The sequence below is a fragment of the Rhea pennata genome, chromosome 2 (assembly GCF_028389875.1).
Source record: "Rhea pennata isolate bPtePen1 chromosome 2, bPtePen1.pri, whole genome shotgun sequence".
In the NCBI taxonomy this organism is placed as follows: Eukaryota; Metazoa; Chordata; class Aves; order Rheiformes; family Rheidae; genus Rhea; species Rhea pennata.
Window position 1 is genome coordinate 131,490,373 of NC_084664.1, and position 25,053 is coordinate 131,515,425.

The 25,053-nt window shown below is 35.5% G+C and overlaps 1 protein-coding gene across 4 annotated transcripts in view; it reads left to right on the top strand.

Moving 5' to 3' along the window:
• Window positions 1-25,053, top strand: part of RB1CC1 (RB1 inducible coiled-coil 1) — an 80,426-nt gene that overhangs the window by 23,205 nt on the left and 32,168 nt on the right. For all 4 annotated transcript variants that reach the window (XM_062570362.1, XM_062570364.1, XM_062570363.1 and 1 more), the window contains 6 exons: window positions 7,311-7,513; window positions 8,570-9,005; window positions 12,581-12,751; window positions 21,627-21,811; window positions 24,152-24,338; window positions 24,419-24,500. In XM_062570362.1, coding sequence (XP_062426346.1) covers window positions 7,311-7,513; window positions 8,570-9,005; window positions 12,581-12,751; window positions 21,627-21,811; window positions 24,152-24,338; window positions 24,419-24,500 — 1,264 coding nt within the window. The remainder of the gene's footprint in view (window positions 1-7,310; window positions 7,514-8,569; window positions 9,006-12,580; window positions 12,752-21,626; window positions 21,812-24,151; window positions 24,339-24,418; window positions 24,501-25,053) is intronic.

The window sequence follows — 25,053 nt, forward strand, 5'->3', positions numbered from 1 at the left end:
AATGTATTTTTTCCTGAACTAGAAGCCTGAAGTATGATCATACTGGAATATTTGTATTCTTGTAACTTTGTGTGGGTATAGGAATATGTTTAAAAAAAAAAAAAAAGTGAAATCGTTTTTAATTAGAAAAAAATGACTAACTTTTATATAAAAAACCTTTTTAGATTTAATAGCTACTAACCAAAAATCATTCCTGCATCAAATTTATTACCACCTATTTGGTTTCCACTGTTCCATCATTATTATATCAAGATATCTTTCTACTTTCATAAATTCAAGCTATATTCAGATTTTGTCCATCATTTGTTATATAAATTCCTAGATGTGGTTTCTTTGAAGTCTTTAAACTATGAATTCTAACTTTCCTTTACCAATTAAACTGAAATTCTTGTCCTAGCTTTTGTCAAATGTAGCAGTGCTTCTGTTTTATAGGCTTTTCTGTAAGAACCCTTTGTTCAGTGTTTGTTGCATCTGCTGGCTGGCTTTTAAATACTAGTTAAAGCAGCCTTTTAAGCCTGTTTACATTTTATATCCCAGTATTCTGGTTTCCCTTTGACTAAAAATTTAGCTGTGAGATGCCTATGTCTAAAGTGTTGCAGCTTGCCTTTTTATAAGTAGCCTAGTTTCCCTCTTCCAGTTCAGTAGTTTTGGCCTACAGCTGCAGTATATGGACAATGAGGTACACAGTGTTTGCACAAATTCATATGTGCACCAGCTTCTGCGAAGACAAGCTGTTCTCCACACAGTGTATCGTGCAGTAAACTGCGTTGTGTTAGTCTTGTCTAATCTTTTGGTCTTTAGCACTACTGCTAAAATGGAATTAATTTCTGTTAATTTAGAATTTTATTTTTTTATTCGCTTAACTGAAGTTTCTTTTGTTACTTGTCTCAGAAGAAGGATGTTGGAAACCTACACTCTATTAGTGGATACATTTCCATTTCTTGTCCTGTTTGGTTGGTGTCATCATCAAATTTTCATTTCCAGTCAGTTTACTTTTCTGAAGATGAATAATTGTGTAATTGTTTCATTTGGTCACTAATGACTGTAGTCATAGTGTGTAGATCACTCTTGATTTTTAGTACTAAATGCTTTATGATATTAACCAAGAAGCATATCCTACTACCTAAAAGAAGCTTTTTATCTGCAGTTTTAATACATACTATTTCACTTTGACTGGAAGGCTGCTCTTAGACCCCGTGGAAAAGAGTTTCTTAACGAACATAATTTTTTAGCATTGTGTGTGGTTGGCTAAACTGCTAGCTTTCCTTTTCTTTGCTTAAAGTATTAGTCAAATAGTCGCACTTGTAAACTTGTCCACAGAAATCCAGACTTTTCTGTAACTTATTGGTAGCCCAATGTGGCTCAGTGGGATCAGTGACTTATCTTATATTCTGTTAGTGTTTTGTGTTAGCACCTCAGTATTCGTTTCCAGGGGTGAATTCTGTTACTTACCTCGCTTTTGGTAGCGAGCTAATGAAGACAGGGCTAAAGTTAATGAAACTTCAGTGAAGGTTCACAACTGAAGTGAAAAAGTCATTAAGTTGTGAATAATCTGAGTCTGTATTATGCTGATGGAATAAACAAATTGCAAGTATGTAATAAGTCCTGAACTGTGTGGATCTGAAGAATGCTATTGCCCACATTCTAAAATCTAAAGGGAAAGAATGGAATAATTGTCTAATGTGGAAAAGGGCAATCACCATGAAATCTCTTAAGCATCCATCCTGGTGAAGTTAAGTGTTCCAATTACTGGTCTTTAAAAACCTCTCTAGATTTCAGTTTTTATATATCAACAATGATGCTTTATGTTGAGTTACATGGATTGGGAATATTAGCCTTGACGCCACTTTTTGTGGAATCATTTACTCTATTGTACTGTGTGGGTATGTACAAATTTCATTTTCAAGAATCCTTTTTGGTGGCCTGAGGTTGTTCCTAGGGTGACTGAAACCTGTAAGGAGTCCTTTATACACAATGTCAGATACATGGCAATAGAGGGCTTTGACATGTTTCCTTTTACCACAGGATTGTAGAGAATGGAAAGAACCCTACATTTCCTGAGAACTTTTATTCTTTAGAGGTAAGTTCAAAGAGCACTTTAGACAAACTGTACTTCTCATGATTTTTTTTTTCCTTCAGATGAGCAGAATTAAGGCAGTACAATATATGGGCGGAGTCTTAAAATTGTTGGGAAACATTTTACCAATATTTTACATGTTTTAGGTAACATATACTTAGTGTTTTTTTCTTGTTTGTATTGATAAACCTACTGGTTTAAACTTGAGTGATCAGAAGAATCAACTTAACTTATAATAATAGAAGAAAGTAATTCAAGTAAACATTTTGTTAAAGCATCTAGCTACAGATAAAATCTTTCTGGTGAGCCTGTGAGTTTCTTGACAGTTAAGAAGTTAAGATACCTTCATTTACTGTTCAGCATACAGAGAGGTTAAGATTAATCAGATTCATTTAATCTTGTATTGTCAAGGGTGTTTCTTAAGGCCCAGGTTCCAGGGGTATTGTGAAACCGCCCCCAGTCTGTAAACCATTGGGTATATGTGGGTATTGCTGAGAATCTGTGAAAAATCGATGATGAAAGCAAGCCTGTTGTTAGCAGACTTCAATTTTCTATGCTAGTGTTGGCAACTTTACTCAGAAGTGTTAAAACATATGCTTCATTTATATTCCTAAAATAATTCAATTTTTAGACTTAGTTCATTTAATAGAGAGCTGTCTAATTTTTTTTCTAGATGCAGACATCCTGATTATGTGAAATAGAATGGTCTTCATTTTCTAAACTAGCTCAAGGATGTCTCCCCAAAAATACTGTCTATAGAAAAGGCAGGAAGAACAAGCTCACACACGTGAAGATGCATTTCAGTAGTGATGGAATGATAGAGAAGATATTTGTGTAGATCTTAGTTTCTTAACTATGTTTACACTATATACAAAATAGTTTTTGACCAATAATATATTTCAAAGAAAGCAAAACGCTTTCACACTTTATTCAAATCTTACTTCCAGCCCTCTTATTTTGAACACAGGATTGCAGGATTGACTGAAACAGTGGTTTCTTTCTGCAATATTTTTTTAAAAAAGATAATGATTTAGCATACTGTTCTTGCTCCCTGCACTTGTATCTGCTTAATATGTCTAACTGAATTGATTCTAGTAGATGCAAAAATAGTCACTCCATGTGGTTTGAGCTCTTCTAGTTGAGCACTTATAATATTGCCTAGGAAGCTAGTGTCAAAAAGAGTACAAGGTTCTTGCAGATTTTAATTGCGTTGAGGTTATCCATGCAGACAGAATAGTACCTCTTCTCTCTTGGTGGGAGTGGAGAGAGAATTTCTTGATGAATAGATTATACAAGTAGAAACAACTTTGGCAGGATTATAATATGGAATTGTGTTGTATTATGTTACGTATTTATCCTGAAACTATCATGTCACTATTTATACAATTTGGCCTGCAGCTTATTAGCTTAAAGGTTACCTTGAGAACAGAGTACTTGATGCTTTGAGAACACATTACTTCAAACTTAACTGTTTTCAGCTTGAGGAATTTTGAGCTCAGTGCTAGTTTAGTTTGAGATCTAAATAGTTCAGAAAAAAAACTTCTACTGTCTGTTAGTATCATATTTATGGCTGCTTACGTAATAGGATTTTGTTTTAATATTTGTGTCTCCAGTGTACACACTAGGAGGACAGTGTAGCCTGTCTGACACTGAAGAGATGCTAAATGAACCTGTTATTTAGATGAGATATCTTTATATCCCCCAAAGCATTTCTTGTGGGCTTCTCTGTTGCATTATAGTTTTTTGTCACCTGTTAGAATGCTCCTCTGGTTCACAGTTTCTAAAAATTGAAGAAATAGTAAGTTGCTAAGTCAGGAGACGCTGTGCTTTTACTCCTTAAACTTTCCAAGGACTGAAACTAGTCCTAGGGGACAGGGGCAAACTCTTTTCAGTTGTCCCGTGTGACAGGACAAGAGGCAGTGGGCAGAAATTGAACCACAGGAAGTTCTGCCTGACCGTGAGGGGGAATTTCTTCCCTGTGAGAGTGATGGAGCACTGGCACCGGTTGCCCAGAGAGGCTGTGGATTCTCCTTCTCTGGAGATCTTCAAGGCCTCCCCAGATGCAACCCTGTCTAACATGCTCTAGGTGACCCTGCTGAGCAGGGATGTTGGACTAGATAATCTCCAGAGGTCCCTTCCAACCTTACTGATTCTATGATTCTATGATATTTTCTTACGTTTCATATCTGTCAGCTTGGCTTTTACTCCTCTGAACCAAAATTCATTCTAAAATGCGTCTGAGAATACGTGAGCGGAAAGCCATATAGTAAAGGTTGGTCTGGACAAAATACTCTGAATCTGCTTCGAGAAGTCCAGTTTTTGCTGGTAACCACATCACAAGAGCTGAAGAATGTAATAAATAAGTGTGCTGAGCAAACAAGCAAAACTTCTTTTAGCCTGTTATCTGAAATTTACAGCAATTCTTTCTTATAAAAACTTCATTACCTATTCCGTATGTAAACATTCTTTTATGAACCTAAGGAAATATTTCAGTGCTGCTTTGTTAAGGGATGCGGTCTTCAGTTACCTTGTGCGAGTATTTTTTCCTCTACTAAAATTTGAGGACCTGTGACTTTGATTTGTGTTTGAAAGTGTTTCACTGAGAAAATGCCCTTGTAAACAAAAACCTTAAATTGAGAACATTTATGTTCTCAAGATAGCCTCCAGGATGCCATACAAGAAAGGACTTTATAGAATAAAACTAACTTTGTAACTCCTGAATCTTATGGTGAACTCGGGTTTAAGTAGAAAACTGAACATTGGATGCTATTTAAGACTGTCCAAACATTGGACACTAGTTAAGAGTATAGCTCATGGCAAAATGTTTGGTCATAACAACCCTACTGTATGCGTTTACTCATTGGACAGAAGAGCTTGTCCTACTGTGTCAGTTTGTCCAAAGTAAAATGTAACCAATAAAAGCCTGTACCCAGGACTTTTAAAGAAATATTTTTTTTTTTGGCAGTGGGAGAAGTTTAATCTCTTTTTCTCACTGAACCCTGATACTCATTAGAAGGAACTGCTTAAAAGGATTCAGGGCTAGTTCAGATTTTGTAGATTAACTTGCACTGATTTAGTCTTCAGACTAATATGCAGTTTTGCATATGATTTCACTTCTGGGATTCTTGCCAGAAATTTGGAGTGAGGTTGTGTTTGGAAATGGAATAATATTTGTGGGTTGAAACTAAACTACTTGTTTACGTTCATGAGGCATTCATTGGAACACAACGGGGGCACTTGATTGCCCTCTCTGCTTGATACTCTTTTTGATAAATCTTTTAGTATGTCTTAGAGTAGCCTGCTCTCTGATTCTCGGTATGCTATTTGAGGAAACAACAGTTTTTTCATATGCTATGGAGCTTGCCTTGTGTAACTTTTAATATTTGCTTAAATTCATTTTTGTATAAAACTTTCAACTTGTCACTATTTATTATTTTGCATTTGTGTTTAAACTGTGCAGAAGGTTGTATACTGTACAATGACTTACATATTTCAGCTCTGCCTGGATGCTGTCCCAGCTGGCTTATTGGTTCCTGTGCTGCTTTTTAGGGAAAAATACATTTGATTTGGTCATAGGAGATGAGCTCTTGCAGAATAACTGTTTTTATATTGGAAACTCTTTTTGTATGGGAAAGTTCCAAAGAACAGGGCAAATAGCATTTGTACTACTAAATGGTAGAAAGTTGTAATAGCTTTTGATATCCTTGAAATTGAATGTATTGGTATGTTTGCATATTAATTGTTCATCTGCTGATAACTTAGATACCGGTATCAGAAAGGAGTGGAATTTTGTCATGCTGGAGATGAGACTTGAAAGCCGTGGTTTTGGGGGATTTTGTGGGTTTTCTTTTTTGGTGGGGAATGAGAAATAAGTCTTTGTAGAGTCTAGGTCTTATCAGTAAATTCTGAAATGTTTTGACAAAATGATCTGTAGTTTTGTTGTTTGCTTTGTGAAGATAAGCTGTCACTATTGGGCCCTATGTTTTTGTGTATATGCCTGTATGCTGCTAACCGTGTGGTCAGCAAAAATGCATTTTATACTATGCTGTTGGAATTTTAACACTGCTTTTCTCACTGTATTTGAATAATTTAAACATCTTGTTTATCCACTCATGGCTTCCTTGCATTTACATTGATAAAGGAAAGGTATGCGTTCAACCGTAATTAACAGTATGTGCAACTTACAAAAAATGGTAATACTTTCTTGGAGGGTAAGTAGATACTAACAACTAATGTACAGGTATCCTCTGGATGATATTTACAATATAGTACGTTACTGTGAAGTATTGAGCTGGAGAGTTTATCATATGTTTTTTTTTTCCCCCATTTTTTTACTTGAAATAAGCACTTTTCTGTGGACCCATCTCTATTTTCTTAAATTGGTAAACTTAAAAATAGCTTTTCTGCTACTTTTATTAGTAGTTAAAACTTCAGAGTTGAGTAATAGGGCATTGCTGTTAGTGTACTTTTAATAGGATATGGTACTTGATTTTCCTAAATCTCTGATTTAACTCTGACCAGTCGGGCAGGAATAAACCATTGGATGACAAAGTCATTTAATTGTTATAAATGAGTCAGTATTTTAATGGAAAAGTTTCACAGTCGTTTGTAAAATAGCAAGTTTCAGGGTATGTTCTTGGAGTTTTGTGGGCACTTTTCACTGCAACTCATCTTGTTACACCTGGTTTGTTAAACAGTAGAAGATATCAATTATCTACCCTGTCATTGCCCTCATGCATCTCTCTCTGCACCTAATACACCTGTCCTTCAGCTGGGTGATGCTGCTGTTCATTGTCTTGAGTTCTTGCTTGTTTCTTATTTCTCCTTAATGTCTCTGATTTGCCAGCTCCTGGCATCAGAATAGTACAATCATTGTTATTCATGTATATATACACTGAATATTTTATATTAACAGTATTTAAGGGTTTTCTGGAATTGCAATGTTCATCTGTTTTGAAGAAAGATCTTTTAGTAAATCACTTATATAATCTTTTTGTTGTTGTTATCTGTTAAGTTTTTTACATAAGAGCGAAAAGTTTGGTTATTCTTGGTTAAAGTTTTAAATTATGCTAGCCGAGAAGTTGTATAGCTTTTTAATGCTTTCTATTTTAACACTTCCATGTTTAATTTTCTAAGTGTCTCACCTCACTGCTGTGGCAATATAAAACTATAAAAATCTGTCTGAAATTGTTCTGATTTCTTTTTTCTTTCTCGCCTCCCCCCTTCCCTCTAGGAAATGTATGAGGTTGCTAAGAAGCTTTGCTCCTTTTGTGAAGGTCTCGTACACGATGAACATCTTCAGCACCAAGGCTGGGCTGCCATAATGGCCAATTTAGAAGATTGTACATACTCTTACCAAAAGTTGCTTTTCAAGTTTGAAAATGTGTATTCAAGCTATTTGCAGTCCATAGATGATATCAAGTTGAAACTTACACAGTAGGTTTGCCATTTCAACCTTCAAAATTACTATATTTTACACACACTTTTTTTGGTTTGTGTGCTTGTTGCTAATTTTAGTTAAGCATGTGTGTATTTGACATTTTTTATGTTGCTGAGAATTCTTTTTGCTCTACTGCAGTCATTTTTAAACTGACAATGTACTTGTTAGCACACAGAAGCATCTATTGAATTATGTGGAAAACAAGCTCGTTAATGAACAGCTGTTTAAGAGCTGGAGTCCTTCCAAATGTACACTAGACATAGCTAGATGATAAATTCAGACACTAAACAGAATATTTAAAATATTTGCACTTCTAAATTATTTTTTAATTCCAAAACAGTGTTAAGAATGATGATCTGTGAGAGTAAAACATGAAGCTTATTTAAGTTTATTTATAAGATAAAATTCATCTTTTTATATATGTGTATTTGTATCTTACATCTTCTGGTTACTACTTCAAAAAAAGCTTCTGAAGTCTTTATGGACATTAGAATTGCAGGGATTTTCTATCTGTAATTTGCCTAATTCAATATAAGTTGTTGGATACTTAATAGAGCATGACTATGGATTATCGTAAGTAGAACTTCATTGTTCCATAGATTACAGAAATTATTTGAATTCCCAAAATAATCATCCAGAGAACATAAGCCCACTGCTAATAAACATTGGTATCCATGCAGAATGCAAACTGAAGTCTCAGTTGTGTCTTAAATTGGTATGCCTCAGTTTATCAAACTGTTGTTGCTTTTTCATTGTATTATAAACATAAATTGACTTGGACATTTAGAGTTCATATTTAGCAGTGGGAGAGAGCAAAAGTTATAGTAACTTCTTTAGCCTTCGTCTAGGGATGTTGGTAGTGATGCTGGTGTTTTTGAAAACAGTTAAATAATTCATGTAAACCTTAAATTCATACAAACTGCATATAGGTTAAGAATGTTTCAGTTTCAAAAGATGAAAATAGTACTGTACAAGTGGCTTGCTTCTAGACTGTTATGTAATACTAGCTTGTAGGTACTGATGGTTCTTCATTTTTACCCTTTTTTAAAAAGCTTGGGTTCTGCTGTTTCTGTGATGGCCAAGATACCCCTGCTGGAGTGCCTGACAAGACATAGTTACAGAGAGTGTTTAGGAAGAGTGGATTCTTCAGCTGAACATGGAGGGGCAGAAAGTGAAGAAATTGAGGATGAGAAATCTGCTGAACTGGTGCTTTATTCTGATGTATCTAAAATGAACAATAAATCAATGTTAGCCTCATTCTGCAAGTCAGTTGAACAGTCAGCTTTGGATGGCACGGACCCTGAAAATGTAAAAGAAGATAAGGAATCCAGTCAAAATGCCACTGTCCGGGACAGTGAAACATCAATAGAGCTGAGAGATGATGATCAGCCTTCCTTCAATGTGTCTCTGTTAGACTGGATAAATGTTCAAGATAGACCTAATGATGTTGAATCATTGGTCAGAAAATGTTTTGATTCTATGAGCAGGGTAAGTTAATGTTCTTAAATTTACATTATATATTGAGAATTTCCCATGGAAAGTTGCTGTTTGTTTTCCAAATACCAAAGCTTTTAAAGAGTCTTGACTTTCTGTAACTTGTTTCTCTGCTAACTTTCTGAATGCAGAGCAAAGCAGAGAATGGAGAAAAAAGTACTTTAAGAGTTCTTGAGTTTTAAGAATCAGACTTCTAATAAATTTTACTGTTTCATAGTGAATGCTCATATCTTGCCTTTTCATTTTCTTTTTATGATTGGAAAGAAGTTGTTCTTTTTATAGCTTTTAAACAAAGCCACTTCTGTTCTTTATTTTCATTTTAATGGAAATTATACTTGTAGTGAAACTGAAGATTTTTTTTTGTGGACTAAAGTTAATGTTATTTCTATGTTAAAAATACTGAAGTCTTTATTAAAATGAAGAATAAAGAGGTTAGGTTAGTTTGTGATAGCTTTATATACTGATGCTTGTTCTTTTTTTTTTTTTTTTAATAAACTGATACAGACAGATTTGGAAGAGCCAACATAGTTCATATTTCTGCTGCTAACAGAGTGCAGTCTCACTTTTTTTGTTTCTGAATGACTTCTATTTTAACCAATGACCATTAGAACCTTTAAAAAAAAAAAAAAGTCCGTATATTCCCTTCTTTCTTGCTGCTTTTTTTGCTGATTGCTTATTTCTTAATTGTCTAACCTAGTTTTGCATATTTACAATTTTATTACATCAACTTAATCCCTAAACAACAAATACAATCTTTGTCTTGGGCATTTATTTCCTTCTCAAGAAAATCTCTTCCACTCTTACTTTAAGTCATCATGTCTAGGCCCCATCTGGTGGAGGCAGCAGCAAGAAGCAGTCAGTTTCATAAGCTGATTTGGAATTCCATCTCAAAAGTAATTCCTAAATTGAACTAAATATTGAGACAGCTCAAAATCTTGGGCATCCTACTCAATTTTAGTAGTGAAGAAAAGGCTTAATGAATGAGTGGACTGTAGAAGTTGGGTCCCTTCAGTAAAAACAACAGCATTCAATTTTGTAGGTGAAAGGATTCCTAATCGCTGAAGTCTGGGACAGTCCTCTGCTGCATTTGGTAACGCTATATGGTGTGTTCTGCTGGTTTAAAACCTGAGTGACAGAAACAAGTAGTTCAGTTTGAGAGAGAAAACATTCACTTTGTGCATGTTATTGATAGGGACAAATTCAATTCTGAAAATAAATATTTTAAGAGGCAAGTCTTAAATAATTACTTCCATACTTCTAGTGATTCTAAAGGTACAAATATGAAAAAGTAACCTTTTAAGTTAAATACTTGTATCTCTTTTGATTAGCTTGTAATCTCTGGCATATGCCACGCGTTTTAGAGAGACTGTCTTGTAATTGTGTGCTTTTCTGTCCTTGCCTTTGTTTCAAGACTAGTTAGAACCCATTTGTATCAACTGCTGTAATAGTTGTACAATCTGCATTGCTTTGTGTAGAAAAAATGTGATTGCTCCTATTAAAGTGAATTTTCGTTGTTACAAAACAGAATAGAGTGTGAGGAAGAGTCTCTACTTCAGACTATTCTGGCCACAACCAGAACAACTACAGACAATTGATCAGTCTTTATTTTGTTTCACACACACACAAAAAAGCATTAAAGTAATCATAGTTACTAGCTGTACTTAAGAAAATTTGGTTTCAGTGACAGCACAAAGCATTGAATCTTTGCCTACAATTGATTTAGAATTATTTTGAAAACAGAATTAGACTGTAGCTGAAAAAAAAATACTAAATACCTTGCACCGCAGTTATTCTCTCAATATTTATTGAAGATGACAACTTAACATGGAAGACTGGAATAAAATGGCATTTAATATTTTTGTTTTTCACCCTTATCCTCTTGCCCTTTTCTTTTTGGAAATACAAACTATACAAATGTTTATGATTGTAATTCTTATTTGAAACTTTGAATTCAGGTAAGATTTTCACTGAAGCATAAAACATGAGCATGAGCTTTATACCTTTGATACTACTAGTTTTCATAGAACTGATGTGTTGCATAGAGTGCTGCTAGGTTAATGGCTTTTTTTTAGCCTTTAAGTGTTTCTACAGAATGAAGCTTCTAACTGCAGAAACCTAGGCTGCAGCGAAAGTAGTAGGTAAGTAGGAGCTAACCCAGATGTCTTTAAGTACTGCTAAAGTAGAAGAATAGAAAAAGAGACTTTTGAGGACAAGGAGAACAATTGTTATTTACCAGTGAAAAGAACTGGAGGCCACTGATGCAGTTAAGTCAAAAACAGTATAAAAAGAATGGATAGAGGAAACAAGCTGCAAAGTGGAAGGAGAGGAATAGGTTTTCTTTGGCTTCTTTTTTTTAATAAAAACAAAACAACTCCCCCTACCCGTATGTTTTCCAGAACGAAAAAGTGGTGAAGGAAAGCTTTTATGCAGTTAGTCTTGGGCGGGGGGCGGGTAGGGGAGAATGCTAATGTGGAAATGTAAGTGGTTCCTATGAGGATTGGTTTGTGTGCTCAGTGGTTTAAGTGACATGGTACAAACTCTCCATGGTGACAAAAAAGACAGTATTTTGAGAAGTTGTGTGCCCTGCAGGGTCTTTTTCACCAGGTTCTCACATAACAGATAGCATATCATAGCCATCTTGGATAAATTTGTTCATATCTTGATAATGCCTACTGACTCTCAGTATGCTCCTAACTAATTTATTCCATATTTAAATTAAACTCTGTAGTATATAAACTGTTGCAATTGCATATGGGTTTTCTCAAAACCTAAATAAGTGAAACTTATTATTTAATTTATTTCATTGTTCTTGTAGTGAAACTTGGAGTCATTCCTAATATCTGACTTTGTAGCCTTCTAATATTCCAAAGTTCCCTTTTATGGATATTAGGCTATAAAGGAATATGATAAAATAATTTTTAATTTTTAAAAAGTGCTATGTTATAGCAAAAATATTAGCAAAATATTTAACAACCATATCCTTCTATAGCTTGTTTTCTAGTTATCTAGAACTCATCTGCTTATCTAAGGAGCCATCGGTTAGAAGTATTAATTTTCTAGAGAGGATAATAGGCCTTGTATCTTCTTCTCTCCACTTTCTGTTATAGTTTCCATTAAGTCCAGTGGAGACTAGGTTCATTTGTTTTAACAACCCCTCCTCCCCCTCTGCCCCCCTGCTCATTTCTTTTCCACTTTCAAGGACTTGATTTGTATGCTGTACTGGTCCAGAATACTTTGAAGAAATTCATGTTGTAATATAAAATCTAGAGACTCACTATATCAGAATTTTGAAACAGACAAAAGATGGAAGCATACATTGAATTCAAATGAAAATCTTAGTGAAAATAGTATGAGAAACTATGGAATTATGAAGGAAAGGTATTAAGGCTGTAAAAATTCATATAGCTCTTTCAAATTTCAATAGGCTAAGTGCTAATAAAACCTTTCTCGTAGAACTTTCTTTAAAAGCGAGTTACATACAACCTGATGCATGTGCAGTTTTAGGTATTCTGTTTAAAACAAAAATAAGGATGTACCTATTCTTTTTCCTTTTTTTATTTTTATTTTAGCTTGATCCAAGGATTATCCAACCCTTTTTGGCAGAATGTCGGCAAACTATCGCCAAACTAGATAATCAGAACATGAAGGCTATTAAAGGTCTTGAGGATAGGCTCTATGCATTGGACCAGATGATAGCAAGCTGCAGCAGGCTGGTAAATGAACAAAAAGAACTTGCTCAGGTAATACATGTATTGGTGGTAGATTTATAGATATATGTATGCTGTAAAAGATTATGATGAAAAATGCACATCTTACTGTGGGATAGTTTTCAGCATACTGCAGTAGAGATCCCTTATAATGCTATATTCATTAAATCTTAACATTAAAATGTTGGAATTTTCTACATCTTATGTTCTTTTTGGTGTGTAACTCCAATTACCATATAATTCATTTAAATCTTTATTCTATAGCATCAAAGCAGCCCAAAGTATTCCAGCTGATGATAGACAGCACTAGATCTTAAATATTTCATAGGGCTTACATTCCTGTCAATTCATTCATATATATATATATATCTGTCTGTATAATTATTCTAAATACATGAAGATGTATATATAAAAAGTATTCTGCAAAGTAAAAAAAACTTGTATGAACATACAGAGCTGTAGTTCACTGCAACTTTGTATTATCAACTGTGTATTAAGCTGTATATTTTTCTGGTTAAGGTTACTTCTATTGAAGTTCCCTTGGGTATAAATTTGGACAAATATTTAACTCTTCAGCCAATCAAATATAAAAAAAAAAATCAATGTAAAATTACTAGTTTGAGACACATCAGTGTCCAGTATTGTTTCTGGACTAGAATGCATATTGCTTATTTTTTAGAAATTGGGCTTTTCAGGGTGAATGAGTTAAAATATGGTGAAACATGAAAATTAGTAAAATATCTATGAAGATGATATATCATCTCATCTTTTAAATGCTTTACAAACTGTACAAATTTGCACTGCATTAATGTGTGATTTTGCATATTAATCAGGAAAGCTGCTAGTAAAACGGGATCTTATGAAGATATCTAACAGCTACTGACTTTGCATGTGTTCCTTTTAAAGTCTGCTTTCAAATGAGTGGGTTTAGAGAGAATTTTTAGCTCATGAAAATGAAGGATGCATTTGGCTTGAGTATCTTAGTATTTTCTCCTACATATCATTGTCAAATCTAAGTTCTAGCTTGTTTACAACTGCTTTTTTATATATGGAAATCTCAATTCAGTTGATTAAACCTCCGTCATTTTATAAGATATGGTGCTTGTTTTGAAGTCTAAAATAACATTACTAGAATACAATTTAAGCACATCTGGACTTCTGTTTAGAATGAGCAATTAAGCTGTCTTTTTTTTTTTACATATTCAGTATGCTATATGGATGAGAACATTTCAAGTCCAACAACCTGGACAGTGTCAAAATTTGTGATGCTGAATTGTTAAACCTGATGCTTTGTTTCAAAATATGACTGGTTCCTTTGACTTTCTAATGAGCACTAAAGAAATCATAATTTTAGTAAATACACCAAAAGTACACCAAAGAAGCAGTAAATACTTTAGAATTGTGAAGAATTGATGTAATATTGTTTTAATAATCATGCTTGTTTCTGTTCTTTATAACTTAAAAAGTACCTAAATGATACTGATCTTTTCTCTAAAACAGGTTTGTGCGCATGTATGTGTATACACATGCACGCACACATATATATGCGCGCACACATATATATGTACGTGTATAGCATGGGGGGGGGGGAATTTGTAGGAAGAAAAGCTTACCTAATTAGGGGGACTTCGTAACTTGCTTTTACCTTCAGTCTGGTTACTGCAAAGCAGGTATGACGTGTTCTTAGTATTTTGAAGAGCGGACAGCTTTTTGCCAGTAGTCAACCTAGTTGCTCATAGGCTGTCAAACAGGTTGTTGTGAATCTATTTGCCTCTGCTAGTTCACCCAATCTCCTTAAATGAAGGCAGAAACAGAAGGAGAAAATCAGTAACAAAAAACAAGAATGATGCATGAAATTGGCCTCATGCCAAGATGGTGTGATTATGTGACAGGCAGTGTTCAGGACTAATTTGCTGGTTTGTTTTTAGTGTGTTGTCTTTTTCTGACCCTGGGCTAATTCCAGGATCAAATAAATACATCCAGTCAGTTGGTGAGCTTCTCCAATCCTTAATCCTCTTTCTTGGTAATATTATTTAGCTGATGTGTGGTTCTATCTGTGCTGATGCAGCTAGACTGTTTCTAGAACTTCCCTTTTACTGAGCAGGCATGCTGTCTTTTATGAGCAGAAAAGAAGAGCTGGGATGCCGGAGAACTATATTTTAGGAGTTAGAGAAGACCTGAGGAGATCGAGCTTCAGTTGTGGAAGGATTTTCTTATTGTTCTCCTAGATCTAGATCAGAAGGACATAAGGAAAACCAGAATTTCAGTTGGAGATGCAGAACAAAATGTAGCCAGGTTAACTTTTTTTTCCCCAAAGGGAAACAGCGAGTCCTTGGTCCTTACCATCATTTCAGATGGAGGATCAGGGAAAGAGGTAATGTACATCAAGCTCCTAGTGAGGGAAGAGTAATGTGCCTGCACTAGACAGTTTCATGTGAAGTGATGAGAAATTTGATACTTCAAAATGTGTAACTCTACTATATCTTTATAACATTTCAAAAATACAGCTTTTTTTAACAGAAGTTCTTTACTGAAATGGTATTTTTTTAATTTCATACGTGAGATTGTCCTTAATGCCTTGTTTACAGTGGAAAGCATATTAAAACATGATCGCTATCTGACGTTCAGGTTTTTACCATTACATCAGGGCTTGGGAGCACGAAGAAAGGGATATGAGTTTCTCAGTTTTATTATATCATTATTGGTGATTAGTGGGAGTGAGTGAACAGCATTCTCTCCCTATCTTACCAACATCCTGGTGGCTACTGGCCCCTTTTGAGACCCTAAGGGTCTGTACTAGCAGCTGCATAGTACAAAGGGTTCCTACTGCATCCTCTGAGCCATTGGCTGTTGCAAAAGAGTGGGTGCTACCTGTCCTTCTAGCAGCATTGTTTAAGAGTCTGTCCAGAAATAATTTCAGTGAATAGATTTAGGAATAAGTTCTTTCTTGCTAAATCCTAGTCTTGCGTAGTTGCTTAAGTTGTAGGCAAGTGGCTAAATCCAAGGAAATTTTAGCATGAGGGGAAGGGATGCACGAGCAGCTTCTCATTCAGTTCTCCAGTGTTGTGAATTGTGTTCTTAGGTATGTTTTTTTTTTTCCCTCCTCAGGTGAATGAGGAACCTACCTCAAGCTTACTAATTCCACTTTTGAGAGAGGCACCTAAAAGTCAGTTGGAAAGATACTGTCACCTTGTTTAAATGCCTCTATAAATTTGAGTATTGACATCTTTTGTAAAGTTATCAAGGATTTGTATCTTTCAAATTTTCTTTGTTGCTGTGTTTCTTATAAATCCTATATTTATGGTATGAATGTTTTTTTATTATAATATGATGTATTTCTTGAGGCTTTGATCTATTGAATGTGAGTTTAAACAAGTGACTAAGTATCCAATTACTTTTATTTCTTGGTTTTATATTTGAGCCTCAGGAAACATTTTAGTACCAGTTTTAACAGGTCATTTCATATGCTTGTATAATTTTGTAACAAATCTTTCATTTAAGCTGTTTGGATACAATCTGAAAAATATTACAAACCTGATGTAAGCTATTAGAGCTGGTATGTTATTCATTCAAATATTATATATAAATCTAAGAACAGCTGAGACAGCTGAGAACAAGAGTTGAATATTTTTCAAAAACTTAGATGAGGACTTATGTATGTTTAAACATAATTCTCATATTTTGCGTAATTAGTGTTAATGCTTGGTTTTACTGTGAAAGAATGTCATATAACTAGCACTTCAGCAGTTAAGCAATTCTATTCATTAAGTGGTGGATGGCCTTTATAGGACAAGGATAAGGAAAATATAATTGGTAATCCTCGTGGCAATATGTGTATTGAAAACTGTTAGTTGGTTTCTCTAGACAAGAAAAAGTTAATGTTCTATCTAGAATATGACTTGTCTATCCCTTCTGACCTAAGTTTATTTTGAATTTTAATAAGACTAATCTGCAGATGACTGTTTCTTGGAATAAGTGAGGCCTCATTGCTTAGTTAATTTGCTTGTTCTTAAGAAACCTTACCTGTCTTAAGAGTTCTTTTGCTTTCCATAGGTCTTTTCCTTGAACTAACCAATAAACAGCATTTTGCATGAAAACTTACTTTCATTATGCAGTTGAATAAGGGTTTTGATTTCTAGCCCCTGACTTTTAATGTGGAAAACTGCTTTATTAAATTCAAAAGCTGCTTTCCTCTGTAGAAACTGGAATTTGTAACATAGGTATATGTAATTATGATCTGAAAGTGGCATTACCTAAGAGTACTCTTCCAGAAAATGTGGAGCCTCTTTAACCTCTCAATATGATTCTGCCTTGGCTAGTTCAAATCTATATGTTCTCATGCATACACTGCCTTTGATTTTGTTATCTGGTAGTTCCTTAATACTTAGGGAACTTATCTTTCCTGATCCCAACCCTTTGAGTTATGTCCTTATCTTTCTCCATGGTCTTTGTCTTCCTTGGTTGAACAAACCAAGCTCTTTTGGCTTTCCTTTTTCTTGATTATCCTGTAATGATTCTTCACATTTTCTTCTTTTTCTAGTTTTCATTCCATTGGTGTGGTTAAATATACTTAAAATGTTTGCAACCTGTTTTTTGTTTTCTATAGAGTCTTCTATTCAGTGCATGAGTTGCATAGTGTTCGGTAAGCTGATAGCTCTTCAGTATTCTCTTGCATCCAGTGCACGTCTTTTTTTTTTTTTTATTTCATGACAATTAACATGCTTGCTTGATACTTATCAGGCAAGTTTATATTAGAAAAATTATTTGTTTTGTTCTCACTAGAATATAAACATTTATTTCAGGCTTTGCAAGTATGTTTTACAGCATCTCAAAAGTCAAGGTTTCACATTCAATATCAAACTAACTGACAGTGGTTTCACTTTTCAGAATGACTGTGTATAATTCCAAGTTCTTTTTGCTTCAGAAAAAAAATGCTTACAACTATTTTCTAGTCTCGATTTCTTTACTAAGAAAATACAAGCTTATGTGAACAATGGCTACTGTTATGAGAGACATGAATGTGAACAAAATATGTTTGTTCGGTATTTTCTTGTCTAAATAACATTTTATTTCCTGTAATATCTTACCTTGCTTTTTGAATGTAGTGAAGACAGTAGCTTGGCACAGTAGTTCTTATGCCAGCTGCCCTTTTTTGTCCCTTCCTTCCTTGTCTCTGCTATATATGTATATACATTACCTTCTGTAATCTACAGCTTGATACCCAGTTCCCTAATGAAGTTCATCTTCCCTCTGCAGCCTCCCTGTCCTTTCAGGAATTGCTTCTTACCATCCATAGTAGACAACAGATAATTTCTTGCCTTGCCTTCACTGCATTACTAAATATATGGAAAGGTTTAGAGTGGGCAGGTATTCATAACTAGAGATTTGTCAGCCCTCCCCTGTCATGAGTAAGCCTTACTAGCAAACCAGTTGCTGGGAATTCAGTAAGGTGAGTAAGGCTGGTAAACTTCCTCGCTTCTGTTCATCCCAATACAGTGAGTATCTTGAAGTATCTGGATACCAAAAGCTCGTGTGCCACTGATCTTGCTATTTCTTCTAATCGGTTGTGGTACAAAGCCAGCAGCTTCTTAAGGAGTAAAGGAAGAAGAAAAAAATGTTATTGACTTCTCTCCCTCCCCCCCCCCCCCCCAACACACACACACACGAGACAACTGGTAAAGTAGAAACTGTTTCAGAGATTCTGTATTTCATTCCAGATACTATGGAGAAATGTGGTCCTAATGTTCTTCTGTCCCTATCTCTTCTATTATCTTTTCTTACACCGTAGAGGCCCAGGAAGAGTTTCTAATTCCTACTGCCATAATACAAATCAAGAATGGTTGAGTCTGAAAGGGACCTTTAAAGATCGTCTAGTACAACCCTCCCACTCAAGAATGGTCACTTACAGCAGGCCACATGGGACTAAGGCCAAACAACTTCTGAATATCTCCAAGGAGGAAGACTCCAAAACCTCTCTAGGCAACCTCTTCCAATGTTCAGTCACCATCACAGTAAAAAGTTTTTACTTATGTTCAAATGGAACTTCCTGTGTTTCAGTTTGTGCCCATTGACTCTTGTCTTGTCACTGGGCACCACTGAAAAGAGTCTGGCTCTTTACACCCTCCCTTCAGATACTTATACACATTGATAAGATTTCCCCCCTCAGCCTTTTTTCCAGGCTGAACAGTCCCAGTGCTCTCAGCCTTTCCTCATAGGAGAAATGCTCCAGTCTCTTAATCATCTCTGTTGGCACCTTGCTGGATGCACTCTAGCAGCTCCATGGCGCTCTTGTATTGGGGAGCTCAGAACTGGATCTAATGCTCCAGATACAGCCTCACCAGGATGTAGGAGGGAATAATCACCTTCTTTGACCTGTTGACAACACTGTTCGTAATGCATCGCAGGATACTGCTGAACTTGGCCACAAGGGCACATCGATGGCTCATGGTCAGCAATGTACTGTTGCAGCGAAGAAGGTCCACCAGGACTCACAGGTCTTTCTCCACAGAGCTGCTATCCAGCAGGTTAGACCCCAGCCTGTACTGTTGTTGCATGGGATTAGTCTTCCCTAGGTGCAGGACTCTGCACTCCCTTTGTTGAATTTCATGAGGTTCCTCTCTGCCCAGCTTTCCAGGCTATTGTGGTCCCTCTGAATAGCAGTACAGCCTTCTGTAACAGCTACTCCCCCTAGTTTGGTATCATCAACAAACTTGCTGAGAGTGTACTCTGTCCCTTCATTCAGGTCACTGATGAATAAATTCAACACTGGACCCAGTATTTATTCCTGAGGAACACTGCTAGTTCCTGGCCTCCAACTAGACTTTGTGCCACTGATCACAACCCTCTGAGCTCTGCCTTTCAGACAGTTCTCAATCCACCTCACTGCCTACTCATGTATCCCATCCCTCCTAAGCTTACCTCTAAGGATGTTATGGGAGACAGTGTCAAAAGCCTTGCTGAAGTCAAGGTACACAACATCCACTGCTTTTCCCTCATTTACCCAGCCAGTCATTTCATCATAGAAGCCTATCAGATTGGTAAAGCATATAAAGCATGATTTCCCCCTTTTGAATCCTTGTGGACTGCTCCTGATCACTTTCTTGTCCTTCATGTGCTTGAAAATGGTCTCCAGGATGAGCTGTTCCATCACCTTTCCAAGGATGGAGGTGAGGATGACTGACCAGTAGCTCCCAGGGACTTCCTCCTTGCTCTTTTTGAAGACTGCCGTTTCTCAGGCACCTCTCCTGATAGCCGTACCTTTCACGATTGAGAGTGGCCTAGCAATGCCATTGACCAACTTCAGCCCTCATGCCTGCATTCCATGAGGGCCCTCGGGCTTATGGGTGTCAAATTTGCCTAAGTTATCTCTAACCCGATCCTTCTCGACCAAAGGAAAGTCTTCCTTTTTCCAGGCTTTCTCCTTGGTCGCTATTGTCTAGGATTCCTGAGGTCTTACCAGTAGAGACTTAGAATAAAGAAGGCATTTAGTACTTCAGCCTTTTGTGTATCTTTTGTCACGAGGGCTCCTGCCCCATTTAGCAGCAGGCCCACATTTCCCCTAGTCTTCCTTTTTGTTACTGCTGTTATTTGTAGAAGCCCTTCTTGTTGTCCTTGATGTTCCTTGTCATATTAAACTTCAGGAGGGTCATGGCCTTCCTAGCCCTATTGCTGCATACTCATACTTGTATTCCTCCCAGGTTACTTGTCCCTCCTTCTATTTTCTGTATATTTCCTTTTTATGTTTTGAGTTTTGCCAGGAGCTGGTTGTTCATCCATGCAGGTGGTCTTTGCTTGACTTCTTACTCACTGGGATGGACTGTCCTTGGGCTTGGAGGAGGCGATCTTTGATCATCAAACATCTTTCTTAGACGCACACACCCACTTTGCTCCAGAACCTTATCTAACAGGACTCTTCCAAGCAGCTTGTTGAATAGGCTGCTCTCCTGGAGTCCAGGGGAGGTTAAAGCTTTTCAGTAAAACCAATTTTAAGAATTTCTGTGGCATGTAAAACCACTTACTGTTCCGAAAGCTCACTCTTGGAAATGACTCAGTCTTTGTTACTCCCAAATTTCATCGAAGAAGTCTGTTTCATACAACCAGCGTATGGAAGAGCTAATGCCAAGCACCTACATTTTGGAAAGGTTAAGAGCAACTGAAAACGTATGCTTCTAATGGAAAATATTTAGCATGCTTAAATATAAATGCGCTGCAATAATTATTTGTTATGTATCTTGAAGACTATATGTTCTGCACTTCATAGGGAAGTTTAATAATTTATCTTAGTTCCTTTATGGCTGAAAACTTAGTGACACAGACGATGTACCTTCTAACCTAGTAAATAATTGAATGAAGGTCATGCCTAAATTCACACACATGTTCTTATGGGAACGATTCACGTGTATGTTATGGGAATGATGGGGGGAAACAACTTCACATGTGAAATTCATTGTACAAAAAAATACATTCTTTAGGCCAAAGCAATGCTGAATTTAATGCAAGCTGATGCAAGGCTTGCTTATGGCAGAAATCAACAAGGTGGTTGTTAGCAGACACAAGAATGTTGGCTGATCCTCTCATTCCCAGTAGCTACTTTTTTTACGCTTCATCAATTTGTAATCTTTCATTGATGTTGGCTAGTTGTTTAACATTCTTACATTGGTAACTTTTGAGGGGAAAAGGGTTTCAGATGTGGTTTATTTGAAATGGATTCAGAGTGAGTAAAGTGCTTTTGATGCTTTACTAAACTATGTAGCATTCTGTTATATTCCAGAATAGTTAAAGTAAACTTATTAAAACCTCTGTTTCTTACAGAAGAGATGGACCACTTGATCACATGAACATAGACTATCTAAAGGAGTCAGTACTTCTTGTTATAGACCTTGTGTAACAAATGTCTTTTGTCCTCTAGGGATTTTTGGCTAATCAGAAGAGAGCTGAAAACTTGAAAGATCCTTCTGTGCTGCCTGATTTGTGTTTGAGTCATGCAAATCAGCTGATGATTATGTTAACTAATCACAGAAAACTATTAGATATTAAGCAGAAATGTACCACTGCCAAACAGGAGCTTGCAAATAATCTACAAGTCAGACTGAAGTAAGTTACAACTTTTTATATTGCAAATTCCTCTTAGATCGAGAGTATTTAACCAAAAGTGTCATGAGGAATACTTTAGAAATGTGTGAAGCTTTTATTTTCTCTCCCATTAAAAAAAAGTTCATACTTGCAAATAACAAACTGAAGTGATGCAATAAAACATTGCTTAAACAGAAACTTTTCCTACAATTTTAACACTCTTCACATCAGTAAAACAATATCCCCTCTTCCCCACGTTAGCCTCACAAGCTGTCAATCTTTTTTTAAAAATTAGACTGGCAATTATATTTGTTTTCAAAAGAGTATAATGAGCATAAGTTAAATGCTGTGCAATAGCCTGTGATTGTATGAAACCAGAAAACCTATCAGTAGTTTGTGGCTTGCTTATGGTTCGTAAAGAACAGCTATATCCAGCAAAAATGAAAATGACAGCTATCAAAAATGAAGATTATTTTTCATGTAAGCATCATTTTTGTGTGACATGGATGGTAGTAAGTGGTTTGTATCACTCAGTGGGAAATATACGTTTTCTGTTTGTTTTGTTTTGTTTTTCCCTCATTCCTAATGCTTAAGCTTTGGTTAACTTGCTGTGTCAGATCCATGGAAAAATTTAGAAGAGAGGTTAATAATTTCCTGGAAGTAATATTGTTTACTCTAGCAGCTAATAATTAGGTCATATTGTGACTCTATTAAATACTGGATAACCATAGAACAGAATTTTGTCTCCTTGAAATGCTTACAGTTTACATAGACAAGGCAGGTGCAAGGTACAAGAAGACTTAAAGCAGAACCAACAATGCACTAGCAACAAAGGTTGTTGTTATAAAATAAATCATGGCTAGGTAAACCAGAATGCAATTTTTTCTCAACTACCTAGGCATGTGCTCTTTTTTGAAAAGATAAATTTTTCAGGTGCCACTTTTCACTGTAACAAGTACTGGTCAATAGTGTGTAACAGCTAGTTAGCACTTTCACTTACTATGTGTTAAAGTATTTGTGTAGCTATATGCTTAATTCCTGAGTTCATTGGAGGGAACTGTTTACATCTCTTTGGAAGAAATAAGCTTGTGAGGCATAGAGAGTAAAGCCAACGAGGATAGAACTGAAGAAAATAATAAAGCCTAGATTAAAAAAAATAAATAAATAAATAAACCCACCCACTGTATTCTATCAAATCAACAAAAGGAAAGGACATATGGATATTTCTCATTTCTCCATGAAAATATTTGCATTTAGCTTAGCTTATTTGATCAAGAAGCAGTTCTTTTGTTTAATTGCTATTGGAAGGTTTCTTTTCCATGAATTAGTCCAACTTCTTTTTAAATCCACATAAATTCCTGGCTTTTATAACAGCAAGTTCCTACCATTTAATACTTTCTCTGCTTAACATATAGTTACTTTTTGTATTTGAATCTTCCACTTGTTAGGTTCATGTAATGCCCTCTTTTTATTTTTTACTATTCGTTACTGTGGCAGATAAAATCAACAGTGCGTTTGTTTTGTAGTTTTCATGTTGGGATGTATTCCTGATTGCTTAATGATAACTTTTCTCTACCTGTTACTTCACTTCTATTCCACTTCTGTCAATTAAAACATTTTTTATTACTTTAGGAGTGTAGCTGCAACTTGCGAGGACTTTGGCAGCAAATCCTCTAATGTTTTTCATTCAGAAAAAATTCAGAAACAGACTGGTCTATCCCCTTTAAGTAATTGTCATGTGATGTAATTGTGTTGATGTCTGTGCTTTAAATTAATGTAATAATCAAGGAAAAAATACCTGTATTTAACAAGACCATTGAAGATATGATTATACGAAATGGGAATTTGTATGTTGTAAGGACTATTATTTGTAGTGAGGGAGTAGATGGTGACAACTTTTCTTTTTTCTTTTCTCTTCTGGTTTCTTTGATAGTAACCTCACCTTTAATAATTCTTTTTGCTAATGCTTTTCAGTAAGTATATTTAAGATTTATAAATAAAGAATAGTGTCTTCTGTGCTCTTGACATACCAACTTTTTTAATCCCTATGTGGAGAAGACTGCAGTATCACGCCACCACAGGTCATGTATGCTAAGAACATTACTTGTCAAAATCAAAACTTGCCTCATATGGTGGTAACTTTAATTTCTGCGCACTAAGCAGGCATCTTTCTAGAGGAAATTAGGAGGGAACTATAAGGCATACTGAATTCTAAATCACTTGGCATTTCCAAATAGCCTGTCCTTGTCTCAAATAAAAGATATCATTGTTCAATTGGATCCAGACCTGTTGTTAATCTTGGTGAAATTTAAATCTAGCTGTCTAATTTGTTATCTTCTAATGTGTAACCTACTTTTATAGGTGGTGTTGTTTTGTAATGCTTCACGCTGACCAAGATGGAGAGAAACTACAAGCTTTGCTTCGTCTTGTAACAGAGCTCTTAGAAAGGGTCAAGGTTGTAGAAGCTCTAAGTACTGTTCCTCAAATGTACTGTCTAGCTGTTGTTGAGGTTGTAAGGAGAAAAATGTTCATAAAACACTACAGGGAGGTAAGTAAGAAAATTTTTGAGACCAAATCTTTATCAGTGTATAAACTAGTAACTAAATATGTATTTTTTGCTTTCTATAGTGGGCAGGAGCTTTAATAAAAGATGGGAAACATCTATATGAAGCTGAAAAGGCAAAAAGGGAAACTTTTGGTAAACTGTTCAGTAAGTATTTTCTGTTCTGGTAAAATCAGTAATAACTTTTTTTGTCTCGGTAGTTAAAATACCTGTATGATGATGCTGATTTTTGCTAGTTTAAATAGGGAACACCCACAGCATGCCAAATGGTGCTAATATGAACAATATCTTTTTTTCTAAGTCATGTTGCCATCAAATTAATAAATTATTTCATATCATTTATCCAAAATGCTCTGGAAGCTCAGAGTTTAATGCTTGCAGCGAGTAAAATTTCAAAGTTATTACACTTGAATGCATTTTCTGTTTGAAAATGTTCTATGACCTATGAACGGTTCTTTAAGTAACACTTTTGAAAGTGTTATTGAGTATTCAAGTACTAGGAGATTGCTCTGTGCTTTCTCACCACCAGCCACCAAAAAACAAAAACAAAAGAAACCCTGTATCTGAAACGCTGATCAGAGTTTAAAAATAAAATTAAACCTGAAGTTGCTAATAAATTTCATTCTTCTTTAAAGTCTACAACATATGTTCTGAATGAACTAAAATAAGTGAATTGAGCAAAAGCGTATCAGAAGACATT